The sequence below is a fragment of the Amblyraja radiata genome, chromosome 40 (genome assembly GCF_010909765.2).
Source record: "Amblyraja radiata isolate CabotCenter1 chromosome 40, sAmbRad1.1.pri, whole genome shotgun sequence".
NCBI classification, from domain to species: domain Eukaryota; kingdom Metazoa; phylum Chordata; class Chondrichthyes; order Rajiformes; family Rajidae; genus Amblyraja; species Amblyraja radiata.
In genome coordinates this window covers 8,718,204-8,738,955 of record NC_045995.1, presented here as the reverse complement: position 1 = coordinate 8,738,955, position 20,752 = coordinate 8,718,204, and the positions used below count along the sequence as shown (strand labels likewise).

General features: G+C 45.4%; 1 protein-coding gene across 1 annotated transcript in view; it reads left to right on the top strand.

Annotated features, from left to right (window-relative positions):
- LOC116967578 (tubulin alpha chain-like) overlaps positions 1–20,752 on the top strand; it is a 43,708-nt gene that overhangs the window by 21,393 nt on the left and 1,563 nt on the right. The window contains exon 5 of the mRNA XM_033014194.1: positions 7,132–7,377. Within this exon, the coding sequence (XP_032870085.1) occupies positions 7,132–7,377 (246 nt within the window). The remainder of the gene's footprint in view (positions 1–7,131; positions 7,378–20,752) is intronic.

The window sequence follows — 20,752 nt, the reverse complement described above, 5'->3', positions numbered from 1 at the left end:
GCCCCCGGCGTGCGCTCGCAAAGTCCCGCGGCCATTCCAAGCCGCGCGGGGCGATGGTGTAAGGCCCCGCTCCTGGAGCTCTTCAACCCCGCAACTCGGGCGGGAGAAGTCGCCGTTGCGGAAGCCCCGAAAAGCGGTCTCCCAGCAGGGACCCGCGGGCTCCCGGTGCCGCCGTCCGCCAGACCCGCAGTTGCAGCCTCCGAAACTCCGGAGGTCGGGTGGCAGCAGTGCTCAACCACAGCTCCACCCGCTCCGGACTCGGCCAGCCCCGTGACGGTGAGTAGTCGGCAGCTCCGCAGCTGGAACCCCAGGTCGTTCCTGTTGGAGGCCGCTCCACGTTGCAGCCCCAACGACAACGGAGACCCGACAAAGAAAAGGTCGGGTCTCCCGTGCAGGGGAAAGATTTTAAAGTTACCCCCTCCCCCCCACACCACCCCTCCCTCCCCCCCCACACACACCCCAACAAAAAAAATAACAAAAACTACATAAAAACAAGACAAAAAATAATAAAACAGAGACGGACTGCAGAGGCCGCTGCTGACGAGAGTCGCGCCGCCCAGGCAACAAGAACTGGGATGTAAGGTTGAGGCTCTATAGGCACTGGTTAGGCCGCTTTGGAATATGAGAATAGAATAGAATAGAATTGAATAATATTGTGTGCAATTTGGGGTACCATATCTGAGGAAGCGTGTGTTGGCTCTGGAGAGGGTCCAGAAGAGGTCTACAAGAATGATCCCGGGAATGAGAATGTTAACCTATTATGAGCGTTTGTCGGCATTGGGCCAGTACTGGCTGGAGAATAGAAGAATGAGGGGAGATCTGATTGAAACATACAGAATAGTGTAAGGCTTGGATAGAGTGGATGTGGAGTGGATGTTTCTACGAGTGGGAGCGCCTCAGAATTAAAGGAAGGTACACAAAAATGCTGGAAAAACTCAGCGGGTGCAGCAGCATCGATGGAGCGAAGGAAATAGGCGATGTTTCGAGCCAAAACCCTTCTTCAGACTGATGTGAGGGTGGGGTTGGGTGGGGGAGGGGGGGGGGGGGGGGGGGAGAGAAGAAAGGAAAAGGGAGGAGGAGGAGCCCGAGGGCTGAGGGAGAGATAGGAAGGGGAGGAGACAGCAAGAGCTAACAAAATTGGGAGAATTCAATGTTCATGCCCCCAGGATGCAGACTCCCCAAGCGGAATAATAATAATAATAATAATAATAATAATAATATATTTTATTGTCATTGCACGTCAGTGCAACGAGATTTAGTATGCAGCCTCCAACCGATGTAGAAGAAAAGTAAAATAAATAAATTAGCTGTGTGACGAGACCATCCGAGGGAGACAGTCCAGGGGGGGTGGGGGGCACTCAGCAGGGCCGGTTCAGAGCCGCTATAGCTCTGGGGATAAAGCTGTTTCTGAGTCTGGAGGTTCGGGCGTAGAAGGCCTTGTAACGTCTGCCGGAGCGAAGTAGTTCGAACAGTCCGTTACAGGGGTGTGATGAGTCTTTATGGATGCTGACGGCCTTCCTGAGGCACCGTGTGTGGTAGATGCCCTCCAAGGCTGGTAGCTGTGTCCCAATGATCCTCTGCGCTCTGTGGACGACGCGCTGAAGAGCTCTCCTCTCCGCCTCCGTGCAGCTGAGATACCACACAGAGATGCCATACGTTAATATGCTCTCTGTTGTGCAGCAGTAGAACGTTGTCAGCAGCTGTTGGGGCAGACCAGTCGTCTTTAATGTTCTCAGAAAGAACAGTCGTTGCTGTGCCTTCTTGACCAGCGCAGCGGTGTTGGTGGAACAGGTGAGGTCCTCTGAAATGTGAGTGCCCAGAAACTTAAAGCTGGAGACTCTCTCCACACTGACCCCGTAGATGGAGATTGGGGCGTATTCTCCATTATGTGACCTCCTGAAGTCAATAATCAGCTCCTTGGTCTTGGAGGTGTTTAGTGACAAGTTGTTACGAGCGCACCAGTCCGCCAGGCTCTGCACCTCCGCTCTGTATTTTGTTTCATCACCGTTGGTGATCAGCCCAATCACTGTTGTGTCGTCTGCAAACTTGACGATGGTGTTGGTGTCGAATGCAGGAACACAGTCGTGAGTGAAGAGGGAGTAGAGCATGGGGCTTAGTACACGGCCCTGTGGTGTGCCGGTGCTCAGGTGAGGTGAACAGCACCTCCAATTTCCGGTGGTGCTCACTCTGGCCATGGAGGAGGCCCAGGACAGAAAGGTCGGATACAGAATGGGAGGGGGAATTGAATTGCTGAGCCACCGGGAGGTCAGGTTGGTTAATGTGGACCGAGCGGAGGTGTTCGGCGAAACTAACAAAATTAAAGGACGCTCTTTTAGGAAGGAAATGAGGAGAAATGTCTTTAGTCGGAGGCTGGTGAATCTGGAATTCTTTGCCACAGAAGGCTGTGGAGGCCAAGTCAGTGGATATCTTTAAGTCAGAGATAGATACATTCTAGATTACAGTAGTACGTGTGTCGGGGTTATGGGGAGAAGACAGGAGAATGGAGTTAGGAGGGAGTGATAGATCAGCCATGATTGGATGGCGGAGTAGACCTGATGGGCCAAATGGCCTAATTCTGCTCCTGTTCCTTATGATCACCCAGAGAAAGCCCACGCAGTCACAGGGGGAACATGCATACAGCACCCACACATGTGTACCTTCGATTTTCCAGCATCTGCAGTTCCTTCTTAAACACTTTGTCTACTCCACTGTGAAATCTCCTCAAGGTTTGCCTACTTTGAAGAAGTTCTCCTCCTCCCTCCGGAGACTGTTTCACAACCTCCTCTCTAACTGTGAACATTGAATTCTCACAATTCTTAAGGGGTTGGACAGGCTAGATGCAGGAAGATTGTTCCCGATGTTGGGGAAGTCCAGAACAAGGGGTCACAGTTTAAGGATAAGGGGGAAATCTTTTAGGGCCGAGATGAGGAAAACATTTTTCACACAGAGAGTGGTGAATCTCTGGAATTCTCTGCCACAGAAGGTAGTTGAGGCCAGTTCATTGGCTATATTTAAGAGGGAGTTAGATGTGGCCCTTGTGGCTAAAGGGATCAGGGGGTATGGAGAGAAGGCAGGTACAGGATACTGAATTGGATGATCAACCATGATCATATTGAATGGCGGTGCAGGCTCGAAGGGCCGAATGGCCTACTCCTGCACCTATTTTCTATGTTTCTATGTTCTATGTTTCTAATTCTGTTAGCCCTTGCTGTCTCCTCCCCTTCCTACCTCTCCCTCGGGCTCCTCCTTTTTCCTTTCTTCTCCCCGCCTCCCCCCAGAAGGGTTTCAGCCCGAAACGTTGCTTATTTCCTTCGCTCCATAGATGCTGCTGCACCCGCTGAGTTTCTCCAGCATTTTAGTGTACCCAGGATCAAACCCAGGTTTCTGACTGTGTAAGGCAGTAACTCTATACATGTACCACTGTGCTGTCCCATACCGACTGTGATGTCTATATGGCTTCATGGCTTGAAAGCCCTGATTGACCATTCTGCCAGGCAGCTATTTCGAGATCATTTTCTGCTCTGTCTCCGAGCATGAAAACAAACTGGTGGAAGAACTCGGTGATTCACAGTATCTGTAGATGCAAAGGAATCTTAACATAGCAAAGGTAAGGGGAAGCCGGAGGATTGGGAAACTTTTAAAGAGCAACAGAAGATAACTAAAGAGGCCATACGGGGAGAAAAGATGAGGTGTGAAGGTAAGCTAGCCAAGAAGATAAAGGAGGATAGTAAAAGCTTCTTTAGGTATGTGAAGAGGAAAAAAATAGTTAAGACCAAAGTTGGACATTTGAAGACAGAAACATGTGAATTTATTATGGGGAACAAGGAAATGGCAGAGGAGTTCAACAGGTACTTTGGATCAGTCTTCACGAAGGAAGACACAAACTGATGTACTAGTGGCCAGAGGATCTAGGGTAAAGAAGGATCTGAAGGAAATTCACATTAGGCAGGACATGGTGTTGGGAAGACTGATGGGACTGAAGGCTGATACATCCCCAGGGCCTGATGGTCTGCATCCCAGGGTACTTAAGGAAGTGGTTCTAGAAATCGTCAACGCATTGGTGATAATATCCCATTGTTCTATAGACTCAGGATCAGTTCCTGTGATTTGGAGGGTAGCTAATGTTATCCTACTTTTTAAGAATGGAGAGAGAGAAAACAGGGAATTATAGACCAGTTAGCCTAACGTCGGCGGGGAAGATGCTGGAGTCAATTATAAAAATGAAATAGCCGCACATTTGAATAGCAGTAGCAGGATCGGTCCGAGTCAGCATGGATTTACGAAGGGGAAATCATGCTTGACTAATCTTCTGTAATTTTTTGAGGATGTAACTAGGAAAATGGACAAGAGAGAGCCAGTGGATGTAGTGCACCAGGACTTTCAGAAAGCCTTTGATATGGTCCCACATAGGAGATTAGTGGGCAAAATTAGACCACATGGTATTGGGGGTAGGGTACTGACATGGAAAACAATTGGTTGGCAGACAGGAAACAAAGAATAGGGATTAATGGGTCCCTTTCAGAATGGCAGGCAGTGACGAGTGGGGTACTGCAAGGCTCGGTTCTGGAAGCGCAGATATTTACAATATACATTAATGATTTGGATGAAGGGATTAAAAGTAACATTAGCAAATTTGCAGATGACAAAGCTGGATGGCAGTGTGAACTGTGAGGAGGATACCATGAGAATGCAGGGTGACATGGACAGGTTGGGTGAGTGGGCAGATGCATGGCAGATGCAGTTTAATGTGGATAAATGTGAGGTTATCCACTTTGGTGGCAAGAACAGGAAGGCAGATTATTATCTGAATGGTGTCAAGTTAAGAAAAGGGGAAGTACAACGAGATTTGGGTGTCCTTGTTCCTCAGTCACTGAAAGTAAGCAGGCAGTGAAGAAAGCGAATGGCATGTTGGCCTTCATAACGAGAGGAGTTCAGTATAGGAGCAAAGAGATATTTCTGCAGTTGTACAGGGCCCTAGTGAGACCACACCTGGAGTATTGTGTGCAGTTTTGGTCTCAATTTGTGGAAGGACATTCATGTTATTGAGGGAGTGCAGTGTAGGTTCACGAGGTTAATTCCCGAGATGGCGGGACTGTCATATGTTGAATAAATGGAGCGACAGGGCTTGTATAAACTGGAATTTAGAAGAATGAGAGGGGATCTTATTGACACATATAAGATTATTAAGGGATTGGGCACGGTTGAGGAAGGAAACATGTTCCTGATGTTGGGGGAGTCCAGAACCAAGGGCCACAGTTTAAGAATAATGGGTGGCCATTTAGGCAAGGCAAGGCAAGGCAACTTTATTTATATAGCACATTTCATACACGAGGCAGACTCAAATTGCTTCACATAAAAACATGTCATACAATAAAATGAAATAATAAAATGAAATAAAATAGAAGAATTAAAAGAAAATAAAAGCAAAGTTAAAAATGCATTATAAAAAGTGCCAAAGTTAAAAGTGCAATGTAGTTAAGATTTAGCTGAAAGCTAAAGTAAACATAAAAGTTTTCAGTCTTGTTTTAAAAGTGGTCAAAGTTGAGGCAAGTCTTAAAGCTTCAGGAAGTTTATTCCAGCTATTTTTTGCATAGCAACTAAATCCTGCTTTCCCATGTTTTGTATTTACTCTGGGAATCACTAACAGATTGGTCTCAGAAGATCTTAGCGGTCTAGAAGGCTTATATAGTGGAAGCATGTCAGTGATATACTTTGGCCCTAAACCATGTAGTGATTTAGAACGGAGATGAGGAAAAACTTTTTCACCCAGAATCTGGAATTATCTGCCTCAGTAGGCAGTGGAGGCCAATTTTCTGGATGCTTTCAAGAGAGAGTTAGTTAAACTCTTAAAGATAGTGGAATCGAGAGATATGGAGAGAAGGCAGGAACGGGGTACTGAATGTTGATGATCAGCCATGATCACAGTGAATGGTGGTGCTGGCTCGAAGGGCTGAATGGCCTGCACCTGCACCTATGTCTATTGACCAGTGATCGCCCATTCATTAGTTCTATCCTCGACACTAGGGGCAATTTTAGCTGCCAATTAACCTACGTTTTGGGAATACAGTCATAGAGTGACACAGTGTGGAAACAGGCCCTTCTGCCCAACTTGCCCACACCAGTCAACATGTCCCAGCTAAAGCCGTCCCACCTGCCTGCGTCTAGTCCATATCCCTCCAAATTTGTCCTATCCATGTACCTGTCTTAACTGTTTCTTAAACGTTCGGCCAGTCCCAGCCTCAACTACCTCCTCTGGCAGCTTGTTCCATACACCCACCACCCCTTGTGTGGAAAAAGTTACCCCCCCCCTCAGATTCCTGTTGTATCTTTTCACCTTCAACCTATGTCCTCTGGGCCTTGATTCCCCTACTCTGACCAAGAGATTCTGTGCATCTACCCGAATTATTCCTCTCATGATTTTATACATGAATGTGGGTGGAAACCGGAACACCCGGAGAAACCAGAAAACCCATGCAGAATGTGCAAACGCTGTAGACACAGCACCCGCGGACGGGATCGAATCCAGGCCTAATTTGAGGAAGGACATCCTTGTGATTGAGGCAGTGCAGCGTAGGTTCACCAGATTGATCCCTGGGATGGCGGGACTGTCATATGAGGAAAGATTGAAAAGACTAGGCTTGTATTCACTGGCGTTTAGAAGGATGAGGGGCTATCTTATAGAAACATATAAAATTATAAAAGAACTGGCCAAGCTAGATGCGGGAAAAATGTTCCCAATGTTGGGCGAGTCCAGAACCAGGGGCCACACACAGTCTTAGAATAAAGGGGAGGTCATTTAAGACTGAGGTGAGAAACAACTTTTTCACCCAGAGAGTTGTGAATTTGTGGAATTCCCTGCCACAGTTGGCAGTGGAGGCCAAGTCACTGGATGGATCTAAGAGAGAGTTAGATAGAGCTCTAGGGGCGAGTGGAGTCAAGGGATATGGGGAGAAGGCAGGCACGGGTTATTGATAGGGGACGATCAGCCATGATCACAATGAATGGCGGTGCTGGCTCGAAGGGCCGAATGGCCTCCTCCTGCACCTATTTTCTGTGTTTCTATGTCTCTGGTGCCTTTTAAATTAAAAAAATAAAATAATAATCTCGTATTTGCTCTTCTGTCCCCTGCAGGTGGGCATCAACTACCAGCCCCCGACTGTGGTGCCGGGGGGCGACCTGGCCAAGGTACAACGTGCCCTCTGCATGCTGAGCAACACCACCGCCATCTCCATGGCCTGGACCCGCCTGGACCTCAAGTTCGACAAGATGTACGCCAAGCGGGCCTTTGTCCACTGGTACGTGGGAGAGGGGCTGGAGGAAGGGGAGTTCCAGGACGCGCGGGAAAATATTGCTTCACTAGAGAGGGACTACGAAGAGGTGCCGATCGATTCAGCGGATCTCGATAGGAAATTGGAGGAAGAAGAATAAAGAATTTGTTAATATATGCTGTAAAAAGTTTTTTTGTTTAAATTCTAATGTATATTATCTATATATAAATTTTTTTTGTCACTTACTGGTTGTATTTAGTTTAGATTACTTTTGTGTGCCAATGTACAATTTAAATCTTTTTTGTTGCGTGCTATCCAGGCAAAGAAGAGACTACATGATTACAATCGAGCTGTGTAGGAAGGAACTGCAGATGCTGGTTTACATCGAAGATAGACACAAAATGCTGGAGTAACTCAGCTGGACAGGCAGCATCTCTGGAGAGAGGCAATGGGTGACGTTTTGGATCGAGACCCTTCTTCAGACTGATGTCTGAATCGGATCAGTCTGAAGAAGGGTCTCGTCCCGAGCGTCACCCATTCTTCTCTCCAGTCTCGCGAAGTTACTCCAGCATTTTGTGTGCCTTATTATGCCCCTGTCCGACTTAGGAAACCTGAGCGGAAACCTCTGGAGACTTTGCGCCCCACCCAAGGTTTCCGTGCGGTTCCCGGAGGTTTTTGTCAGTCTCCCGACCTGCTTCCACTACCTGCAACCTCCGGGAACCGCACGGAAACCTTGGGTGGGGCGCAAAGTCTCCAGAGGTTTCCGTTCAGGTTTCCTAAGTGGGACAGGGTCATTACAATCAAGCTGTCCATAGTGTGCAGATACAGGATAATGGGAATAATGTTTAGTGCAAGGATAAAGTCCAGTAATGTCCCACGAAAGATAGTCTGAGGGTCTCCAATGAGGTCGACACAAAATGCTGGAGTAACTCAGCGGGTCAGGCAGCATCTCTGGACAAAGAAATAGGTGACGTTTCAGGTCGGAGTCCTTCAGTCGATCTCTAGTTGGTGATAGGATGGTTCAATTTCCTGATAACAGCTGGGAAGGAGCTGTCCCTGAATCTGGAGGTTTGCATTTTTGCACTTCTGTACCCCTTGCCTGATGAGAGAGGGGAAAAGGAGGAGTGTCCGGGGGGGAAGACCGATCCTTGATGATGCTGCTCGCCTTGCTGAGGTGTGGTGAAGTTTATGGCTGCAAGGCAAGATTAACGTGTAGTTCGACTATTACGCCATGGTTGTGTTGGGGGGAAATCATGTTATACATGTGAGCAGCCTAGCTCAGTCAGTACAGCATCAGACTCTCCATCTGAGAGTCCAGAGTTCAAGTCCCTGTTCATGCATTCAGGCACTGATTTTCAATCACAAAGGGCAGAGAATTCCACAGATTCACCACTCTGTGTGAAAAATGATTTTCTCATCTCGGTCCTAAAAGACATTCCCCTTATCCTTAAACTGTGACCCCTTGTTCTGGACTTCCCCAACATCAGGAACAATCTTCCTGCATCTAGCCTGTCCAACCCCTTAAGAATTTTGTCAGCTTCTATAAGATCCCCCCTCAATCTTCTAAATTCTAGCGAGTACAAGCTGAGTCTATTCAGTCTTCACAATACTCAAGGTGCGGTCTCATCACAGCCCTGTACAACTGCAATAGGACCTCCTCCTGCAATGAAGGCCAACATGCCATTGGCTTTCTTCACAGCCTGCTGTACCTGAATGTTTACTTTCACTGAATTATGTACAAGCACATCCAGGTCTCGTTGTACATCCCCTTCTAATCTGACACCATTGAAATAATAATCTGGCTACCTGTTCTTGCTGCCAAAGTGGATAACCTCACACTACGGCATTACGGAGGTGATATTTGGGTCCCTGCCAGTTACAAGCGGGGCAATCCACACAGGATTAAACTGAAAATAGACACAAAATGCTGGAGTAACTCACCAGGACAGGCAGCATCTCTGGAGAGAAGGAATGGGTGACCCTACATCATTCGTCTTGACCCAAAATGTCACCCATTCCTTAGACGATAGACAATAGGTACCATTTGTCCCTTCGAGCCAGCACCACCATTCACTTTGATCATGGCTGATCATCCACGATCAGTACCCCGTTCCTGCCTTCTCCCCATATCCCCGTGTTTCCTCGTCTCTGTTCTACATAGAAAATAGGTGTAGGAGTAGGCCATTCGGCCCTTCGAGCCTGCACCGCCATTCAATATGATCATGGTTGATCATCCAACTCAGTATCCTGTACCTGCCTTCTCTCCATACCCCCTGATCCCTTTAGCCACAAGGGCCACATCTAACTCCCTCTTAAATATAGCCAATGAACTGTGGCCTCAACCACCTTCTGTGGCAGAGAATTCCAGAGATTCACCACTCTCTGTGTGAAAAATGTTTTCATCATCTCGGTCCTAAAAGATTTCCTCCTTATCCTTAAACTGTGACCCCTTGTTCTGGACTTCCCCAACATCGGGAACAATCTTCCTGCATCTAGCCTGTCCAACCCCTATCCAGTCTTTCTTCATATGAAAATTCTGACATCCTAGGAATCAGTCTGGTGAACCTTCTCTGCACTCCCTCTATGGCAAGAATGTCTTTCCTCAGATTAGGAGACCAAAACTGTACGCAATACTCCAGGTGTGGCCTCACCAAGACCCTGTACAACTGCAGTAGAACCTCCCTGCTCCTATACTCAAATCCTTTGCTATGAATACATAGTTTACCCCTTATTCTTACCCCTTATTCGTATCCTCACCAGAGATGCTGCCTGTCCCACTGAGTTACTCCAGCTTTCTGTGTCTATGTTCGATTTAAACCAGCATCTGCAGCTCTTTCCTGCAGGATTAAACTGATGTCCTCTGCCTGCACGTGGTCCATATACCTCCATTCACGGCACGTCCAAGGGAACAGAGAGCATGGATTAAAGATATCGAGCATTCGGTTTTTGACTTAGCCGGGAGAGCAGGTTTTCGGGAATGGCAGATACAATTTTAATTTTAGTCACAGTGGTGCAGCCGTAGAGACTTATGGCACCAGAGACCCCGATTCTTGTATTCACTGGAGTTTAGAAGGATGAGGGGGATCTTATAATAATAATAATAATAAACTTTCTTACGGACTCAAGGTCCAGACAAGGGGCAACATTACATTAAAAATGCATTGCATATCATATATCATATATATATATATATAAAATCATGGTATATCACATAAAAACATCATAATTTATATTTAACAAAAATCCACAATACTTAAGTTAAAAATCCAGATTAAAAGATGATCAATGTCCTACAACGAGACAATGATACCAGTGTCTCCACAACTGGGATTCGTAGCGTGTATTGCTAACCCTTATGTTTGTCAAGGCCACAATAAGCACATTTTTAGAGTCATTTATCCTGCAAATGAATTTATACATGTGGTGTCTTAGGATAGCTTCTAAAGTACTGACTCCTGCAGCCACAAACATATTACTGGCACTACACCATCTAGGTTGCCTTAGCAGTGTTCTCGTGGCATCGTTATATGCCACCTTTAGTCTCTGCATACTTGTCTTTAAATAGTTCAACCACAGGTGCGCAGTGTAGAGTGGTGTGCAGTATGCTCTAAATAGCGACATCTTCACCACATCTGCACACGCACCAAATTTACACAAGAGAATATTTGCCTGTACATACAGCATGCGTCGTTGCCTATAAATATCCTCATCATCTGTCATTTATTCTGTAATAATATGCCCTAGATATTTTATCTTATTACAGACACTAAGATTGTTGTCAGACAATTTAAAAACAGGATATTTTAGACATTTATGCTCTTTGGTTCTACAGACCATAACAGCACTCTTACTAGCATTATATTTAATGTCATGTTCCACACCATACACGGAACATATAGTAAGAAGCTGCTGGAGACCAGCGCTAGATGGACTAAAGACCACAAGATCATCTGCATACATAATATGGTTCACTAAAATATTACCAATCACGCACCCAGTATTACAGGCTTTCAATTGTTTAGACAGATCATCAATATTTTATTTATTTATTTATTTATTTATTTATTTATTTATTCCGAACAAGTAAAGACATTAACGACATTAATATTAACAAAATCGAAATTATCGACATTACAATCAATATTTACAAAGCAATGAGAAGAACAAATCATAGTTCCAATGTCCAACTCTGTGTCTGTACAAGCTCGAAAAGGAGTGAGAAGAAGAATAACTTATTAAATCTCACCCCTTTTCCCCAACACTTCTACCAATTTTAAAAATCAATTAATTACTAATAATAATACTACCCTAGGCAATTTCCCATAATACCTACAGACATATATATACATACAACTATTATGTACATACAAACTTCATAACTGAAGTACCCAAACATAAGTAAACAATAGTAAAGCAATAGATAAATATTAACCCCCACTTGTCAACCATCCCCTCCATCCCTGTACCCCTTGAGAATTATTTTTTTATATATCATTTTAAAATGATTCATGTTTGTGCATTGCTTTAATTCCCCGTTCAATTTATTCCACACTCCTACTCCACAAACCGAAATACAAAAGGTTTTTCTAGTCGTACGGACTTTTTGTTTCTTAAAGTTAAATATTCCTCTTAAATTGTAACCCCCCACACGCTCGTTAAATAATTTTTGAATGTTTCCAGGTAAATTTTTATTTTTGGCCCTAAACATTATCTGAGCTGTTTTGAATGTAACCAAATCTTCTAGTTTTAATAATTTTGACTCTAAAAATAATGGATTCGTATGACCCAGATACTTAGCATTATGGATAATACGAATTGCTCTTTTTTGCATCATGGTTAATGAGTGTATCGAATTTTTATAGTTATTACCCCAGACTTCTGCACAATAATTTAAGTAGGGTAAAATTAATGAACAATAAAGAATACGGAGTGATTTGTAATCCAGAGCTTGCTTGGCTTTGTATAATACAGAGATACTTTTTGACAATTTTAATTTTACATGTTTAATATGTGATTTCCAGCTTATTTTATCGTCAATTATAACCCCAAGAAATTTATTTTCATGCACTCTTTCAACTTCCACCCCATTTATCTTTATACTTACTAGTGTATTTATTCTACAATTACCAAATAACATTATTTTAGTTTTACTCAGATTTAATGAAATTTTATTCCTATCAAACCATATTTTCAATTTACCCATTTCTTTTATTATTTTATCCAATAGCTGTTTTAAATTTTCCCCAGAACAAAAAATATTTGTATCATCTGCAAACAAAACCAGCCTCAAGACATTGGACACATTACAAATATCATTTATGTACATGATAAATAATTTTGGGCCCAGCACTGACCCCTGTGGTACACCACACACAATGTCCAAGCATGTAGAATTATGATTACCCAGATTTACAAACTGTTGCCTGTTCCTTAAGTAGCTTTTAATCCAGTCCAGTACTATTCCTCTAATTCCATACCTCTCCAATTTTTTTAATAAAATATCATGATTAATTGTATCAAATGCTTTTTTTATGTCAATAAATATCCCAGCTGCATATAATTTCTTATCAATGGCGTTTGTGATGTCTTCAATTAATTCTAGTATTGCAAGTGATGTTGATCTATTTGTTCTGAATCCATATTGACTTTCTGTGATTAATTTATTCTTTTCTACAAATTTGTCTAATCTATTATTAAACATTTTTTCTAATATTTTGGAAAATTGTGGGAGTAAGGAAACAGGTCTATAGTTTGTAAAATGATGCTTGTTCCCAGTTTTGTATATTGGTATTATTTTTGCTATTTTCATTTGAATTGGGAAAGTACCGGTTTGGAAGGATAAATTACAGATGAATGTTAAAGGTTTGAAGATCCCCTCAATGACCATCTTAACTAGCGACATGTCAATGTCGTTGAAATCGGTGGGTATATAGATTAAAAAGGACCGGGGACAAAATTCCCCCTTGTTTAACACCATTGCTAACCCCATATGGGGCTAAGACCCTATTGCCCCATTTTATTTCCATAGAAACATATAAAATTATAAAAGGACTGGACAAGCTAGATGCAGGAAAAATGTTCCCAATGTTGGGCGAGTCCAGAACCAGGGGCCACACACAATCTTAGAATAAAGGGGAGGTCATTTAAGACTGAGGTGAGAAAAAACTTTTTCACCCAGAGAGTTGTGAATTTGTGGAATTCCCTGCCACAGAGGGCAGTGGAGGCCAAGTCACTGGATGGATTTAAGAGAGAGTTAGATAGAGCTCTAGGGGCTAGTGGAGTTAAGGGATATGGGGAGAAGGCAGGCACGGGTTATTGATAGGGGACGATCAGCCTTGATCACAATGAATGTCAGTGCTGGCTCGAAGGGCCGAATGGCCTCCTCCTGCACCTATTTTCTATGTTTTTATGATTCGATGCTGACCATGGGTACTTGTCTGCACGGAGTTTGTACCTTCTCCCCGTGACCTGTCTGGGTTTTCGCCGAGATCTTTGGTTTTCTCCCACACTCCAAAGACGTACAGGTTTGCAGGTTAATTGTCTTGGTGTAAATGTAAAATTGTCCAAAGAGTGCGTAGGGTAGTGTGCATATGCTCGGTGGGCCGAAGGACCTGTTTCCACTCTGTATCCCTAAACTAAACTAAATCACTCCTCACTCCTTCTACACATTATGTTTCCTCTGTGCCTTTTATATTTAGAGTAATACAGGCCCTTTGCTCAACTTTCCCATGCCGACCGAGATGACCCATCTACACTAGTTCCACCTCACCTGTGTTTGGCCCATATCCCTCTAAATCTTTCCTGTCCATGTACCTATCTAAATGTTTTTCAAATTTTTAGACTGTACTGTAGCACCTGGAGGAAACCCACAAGGAGACCGTGTGAATTCCACACATAATCGGCACCCACAATCAGGATCAAACCGGGGTCTCTGGCATTGTGAGGCAACAGCTCTGCCACTGTGTCGTCTCAACAGAGGTTTCCTGAATGTAGAACAGGCCGGCACAGGCATTGTTCCTTTGGTCAATATCTGTGGCAAACATGATGCAAAGACCAACTTTAGTTTACAATAGAGATCGTGCGTGGATACGGGCCCTTCAGCCCAACCAGTCCGCAACGATCAGCAATCATCCCGTACGCTAGCACTATCCTACACACTAGGGGCAATTTGCAATTTGCTGACACACAATTAACCTACAAACCTGTACGTCTTTGGAGTGTGGGAGGAAAGCGGAAGTTATCGGTAGTAATGAAAGCAAACTCAATGCTTGAATTTATTTCAGCAGGGCTTGTATACAATACAATACAATACAATTCAATTTATTGTCATTTGGACCCCTTGAGGTCCAAACGAAATGTCGTTTCTGCAGCCATACATTACAAACAAATAGACCCGAGACACAACACAGTTTACACAGACATCCATCACATCGTTGTGATGGAAGGCAAAAAAAACTTATCTCTCCACTGCACTCTCCCCCCCATGTCAGAGTCAGAGTCAAAGTCAAAGCCCCCGGCTGGCGATGGCGATTGTCCCGCGGCCATTAAACCCACGCCGGGTGATGCAAGGTCGCGCACCGGGTCTTGGTGTTAGAGCCCCCGGCGTGCGCTCGCAAAGTCCCGCGGCCATTCCAAGCCGCGGCCATTCCAAGCCGCGCGGGGCGATGGTGTAAGGCCCCGCTCCAGGAGCTCTTCAACCCCGCAACTCGGGCGGGAGAAGTCGCCGTTGCGGAAGCCCCGAAAAGTGGTCTCCCAGCAGGGACCCGCGGGCTCCCGGTGCCGCCGTCCGCCAGACCCGCAGTTGCAGCCTCCGAAACTCCGGAGGTCGGGTGGCAGCAGTGCTCCACCACAGCTCCACCCGCTCCGGACTCGGCCAGCCCCGTGACGGTGAGTAGTCGGCAGCTCCGCAGCTGGAGCCCCAGGTCGTTCCTGTTGGAGGCCGCTCCACGTTGCAGCCCCAACGACAACGGAGACCCGACAAAGAAAAGGTCGGGTCTCCCGTGCAGGGGAAAGATTTTAAAGTTACCCCCTCTCCCCCACACCACCCCTCCCTCCCCCCCCCACACACACCCCAACAAAAAAAATAACAAAAACTACATAAAAACAAGACAAAAAATAATAAAACACAGACGGACTGCAGAGGCCGCTGCTGACGAGAGTCGCGCCGCCCAGGCAACAAGAACTGGGATGTAAGGTTGAGGCTCTATAGGCACTGGTTAGGCCGCTTTGGAATATGAGAATAGAATAGAATAGAATTGAATAATATTGTGTGCAATTTGGGGTACCATATCTGAGGAAGCGTGTGTTGGCTCTGGAGAGGGTCCAGAAGAGGTTTACAAGAATGATCCTGGGAATGAGAATGTTAACCTATGATGAGCGTTTGTCGGCACTGGGCCTGTACTGGCTGGAGAATAGGAGAATGAGGGGAGATCTGATTGAAACATACAGAATAGTGTAAGGCTTGGATAGAGTGGTTGTGGAGAGGATGTTTCTACGAGTGGGAGCGCCTCAGAATTAAAGGAAGGTACACAAAAATGCTGGAAAAACTCAGCGGGTGCAGCAGCATCGTTGGAGCGAAGGAAATAGGCAACGTTTCGAGCCGAAAACCTTCTTCAGACGATGTGAGGGTGGGGTGGGGGAGGGGGGGGGGGCGGGGGGTAGAGAAGAAAGGAAAAAGGAGGAGGAGGAGCCCGAGGGCTGAGGGAGAGATAGGAAGGGGAGGAGATAGGAAGGGGAGGAGACAGCAAAGGCTAACAGAATTGGGAGAATTCAATGTTCATGCCCCCAGGATGCAGACTCCCCAAGCGGAATAATAATAATAATAATAATAATATCTTTTATTGTCATTGCACGTCAGTGCAACGAGATTTAGTATGCAGCCTCCAACCTATGTAAAAGAAAAGTAAAATAAATAAATAAGCTGTGCGACGTGACCATCCGAGGGAGACAGTCCAGGGGGGGTGGGGGGAACTCAGCAGGGCCGGTTCAGAGCCGCTATAGCTCTGGGGATAAAGCTGTTTCTGAGTCTGGAGGTTCGGGCGTAGAAGGCCTTGTAACGTCTGCCGGAGGGAAGTAGTTCGAACAGTCCGTTACAAGGGTGTGATGAGTCTTTATGGATGCTGACGGCCTTCCTGAGGCACCGTGTGTGGTAGATGCCCTCCAAGGCTGGTAGCTGTGTCCCAATGATCCTCTGCGCTCTGTGGACGACGCGCTGAAGAGCTCTCCTCTCCGCCTCCGTGCAGCTGAGATACCACACAGAGATGCCATACGTTAATATGCTCTCTGTGGTGCAGCGGTAGAAGGTTGTCAGCAGCTGTTGGGGCAGACCAGTCTTTTTTAATGTCCTCAGGAAGAACAGTCGTTGCTGTGCCTTCTTGACCAGCGCAGCGGTGTTGGTGGACCATGTGAGGTCCTCTGAAATGTGAGTGCCCAGAAACTTAAAGCTGGACACTCTCTCCACACTGTCCCCGTAGATGGAGATTGGGGCGTATTCTCCATTATGGGACCTCCTGAAGTCAATAATCAGCTCCTTGGTCTTGGAGGTGTTTAGTGACAAGTTGTTACGTGCGCACCAGTCCGCCAGGTTCTGCACCTCCGCTCTGTATTTTGTTTCATCACCGTTGGTGATCAGCCCAATCACTGTTGTGTCGTCTGCAAACTTGACGATGGTGTTGGTGTCGAATGCAGGAACACAGTCGTGAGTGAAGAGGGAGTAGAGCATGGGGCTTAGTACACAGCCCTGTGGTGTGCCGGTGCTCAGGTGAGGTGAACAGCACCTCCAATTTCCGGTGGTGCTCACTCTGGCCATGGAGGAGGCCCAGGACAGAAAGGTCGGATACAGAATGGGAGGGGGAGTTGAAGTGCTGAGCCACCGGGAGGTCAGGTTGGTTAAGGCGGACCGAGCGGAGGTGTTCGGCGAAACTAACAGAATTAAGGGACGCTCTTTTAGGAAGGAAATTAGGAGAAATGTCTTTAGTCGGAGGCTGGTGAATCTGTGGAATTCTTTGCCACAGAAGGCTGTGGAGGCCAAGTCAGTGGATATCTTTAGTCAGAGATAGATACATTCTAGATTAGTACGGGTGTCGGGGTTATGGGGAGAAGACAGGAGAATGGAGTTAGGAGGGAGTGATAGATCAGCCATGATTGGATGGCGGAGTAGACCTGATGGGCCAAATGGCCTAATTCTGCTCCTGTTCCTTATGATCACCCAGAGAAAGCCCACGCAGTCACAGGGGGAACATGCATACAGCACCCACACATGTGTACTTTCGATTTTCCAGCATCTGCAGTTCCTTCTTAAACACTTTGTCTACTCCACTGCGAAATCTCCTCAAGGTTTGCCTACTTTGAAGAAGTTCTCCTCCTCCCTCCGGAGACTGTTTCACAACCTCCTCTCTAACTGCTCCCTCTCTGTGAACATTGAATTCTCACAATTCTTAAGGGGTTGGACAGGCTAGATGCAGGAAGATTGTTCCCGATGTTGGGGAAGTTCAGAACAAGGGGTCACAGTTTAAGGATAAGGGGGAAATCTTTTAGGACCGAGATGAGGAAAACATTTTTCACACAGAGAGTGGTGAATCTGTGGAATTCTCTGCCACAGAAGGTCGTTGAGGCCAGTTCATTGGCTATATTTAAGAGGGAGTTAGATGTGGCCCTTGTGGCTAAAGGGATCAGGGGGTATGGAGAGAAGGCAGGTACAGGATACTGAATTGGATGATCAGCCATGATCATATTGAATGGCGGTGCAGGCTCGAAGGGCCGAATGGCCTACTCCTGCACCTATTTTCTATGTTTCTATGTTCTATGTTTCTAATTCTGTTAGCCCTTGCTGTCTCCTCCCCTTCCTACCTCTCCCTCGGGCTCCTCCTTTTTCCTTTCTTCTCCCCGCCTCCCCCCAGAAGGGTTTCAGCCCGAAACGTTGCTTATTTCCTTCGCTCCATAGATGCTGCTGCACCCGCTGAGTTTCTCCAGCATTTTAGTGTACCCAGGATCAAACCCAGGTTTCTGGCTGTGTAAGGCAGTAACTCTATACTTGTACCACTGTGCTGTCCCATACCGACTGTGATGTCTATATGGTTTCATGGCTTGAAAGCCCTGATTGACCATTCTGCCAGGCAGCTATTTCGAGATCATTTTCTGCTCTGTCTCCGAGCATGAAAACAAACTGGTGGAAGAACTCGGTGATTCACAGTATCTGTAGATGCGAAGGAATCTTAACATAGCAAAGGTGAGCGGGAAGCCGGAGGATTGTGAAAGCGTTTAAAGAGCAACAGAAGATAACTAAAAAGGCCATACGGGGAGAAAAGATGAGGTGTGAAGGTAAGCTAGCCAAGAAGATAAAGGAGGATAGTAAAAGCTTCTTTAGGTATGTGAAGAGGAAAAAAATAGTTAAGACCAAAGTTGGACATTTGAAGACAGAAACATGTGAATTTATTATGGGGAACAAGGAAATGGCAGAGGAGTTGAACAGGTACTTTGGATCAGTCTTCACGAAGGAAGACACAAACTGATGTACTAGTGGCCAGAGGATCTAGGGTAAAGGAGGATCTGAAGGAAATTCACATTAGGCAGGAAATGGTGTTGGGAAGACTGATGGGACTGAAGGCTGATACATCCCCAGGGCCTGATGGTCTGCATCCCAGGGTAATTAAGGAAGTGGTTCTAGAAATCGTCAACGCATTGGTGATAATATTCCATTGTTCTATAGACTCAGGATCAGTTCCTGTGGTTTGGAGGGTAGCTAATGTTATCCTACTTTTTAAGAATGGAGAGAGAGAAAACAGGGAATTATAGACCAGTTAGCCTAACGTCGGTGGGGAAGTTGCTGGAGTCAATTATAAAAATGAAATAGCCACACATTTGAATAGCAGTAGCAGGATCGGTCCGAGTCAGCATGGATTTACGAAGGGGAAATCATGCTTGACTAATCTTCTGTAATTTTTTGAGGATGTAACTAGGAAAATGGACAAGAGAGAGCCAGTGGATGTAGTGCACCAGGACTTTCAGAAAGCTTTTGATATGGTCCCACATAGGAGATTAGTGGGCAAAATTAGAGCACATGGTATTGGGGGTAGGGTACTGACATGGAAAAAAATTGGTTGGCAGACAGGAAACAAAGAATAGGGATTAATGGGTCCCTTTCAGAATGGCAGGCAGTGACGAGTGGGGTACTGCAAGGCTCGGTTCTGGGAGCGCAGCTATTTACAATATACATTAATGATTTGGATGAAGGGATTAAAAGTAACATTAGCAAATTTGCAGATGACAAAGCTGGGTGGCAGTGTGAACTGTGAGGAGGATACCATGAGGATGCAGGGTGACATGGACAGGTTGGGTGAGTGGGCAGATGCATGGCAGATGCAGTTTAATGTGGATAAATGTGAGGTTATCCACTTTGGTGGCAAGAACAGGAAGGCAGATTATTATCTGAATGGTGTCAAGTTAAGAAAAGGGGAAGTACAACGAGATTTGGGTGTCCTTGTTCCTCAGTGACTGAAAGTAAGCAGGCAGTGAAGAAAGCGAATGGCATGTTGGCCTTCATAACGAGAGGAGTTCAGTATAGGAGCAAAGAGATATTTCTGCAGTTGTACAGGGCCCTAGTGAGACCACACCTGGAGTATTGTGTGCAGTTTTGGTCTCAATTTGTGGAAGGACATTCATGCTATTGAGGGAGTGCAGTGTAGGTTCACGAGGTTAATTCCCGAGATGGCGGGACTGTCATATGTTGAATAAATGGAGCGACAGGGCTTGTATACACTGGAATTTAGAAGAATGAGAGGGGATCTTATTGACACATATAAGATTATTAAGGGATTGGGCACGGTTGAGGAAGGAAACATGTTCCCGATGTTGGGGGAGTCCAGAACCAGGGGCCACAGTTTAAGAATAAGGGGTGGCCATTTAGGCTAGGCAAGGCAAGGCAACTTTATTTATATAGCACATTTCATACACGAGGCAGACTCAAAGTGCTTCACATAAAAACATGTCATACAATAAAATGAAATAATAAAATGAAATAAAATAGAAGAATTAAAAGAAAATAAAAGCAAAGTTAAAAATGCATTATAAAAAGTGCCAAAGTTAAAAGTGCAATGTAGTTAAGATTTAGCTGAAAGCTAAAGTAAACATAAAAGTTTTCAGTCTTGTTTTAAAAGTGGTCAAAGTTGAGGCAAGTCTTAAATCTTCAGGAAGTTTATTCCAGCTATTTGTTGCATAGTAACTAAATCCTGCTTTCCCATGTTTTGTATTTACTCTGGGAATCACTAACAGATTGGTCTCAGAAGATCTTAGATAGAAGGCTTATATAGAGGAAGCATGTCAGTGATATACATTGGCCCTAAACCATGGAGTGATTTAGAACGTAGATGAGGAAAAACCTTTTCACCCAGAATCTGGAATTATCTGCCTCAGTAGGCAGTGGAGGCCAATTCTCTGGATGCTTTCAAGAGAGAGTTAGATAAAGCTCTTAAAGATAGTGGAATCGA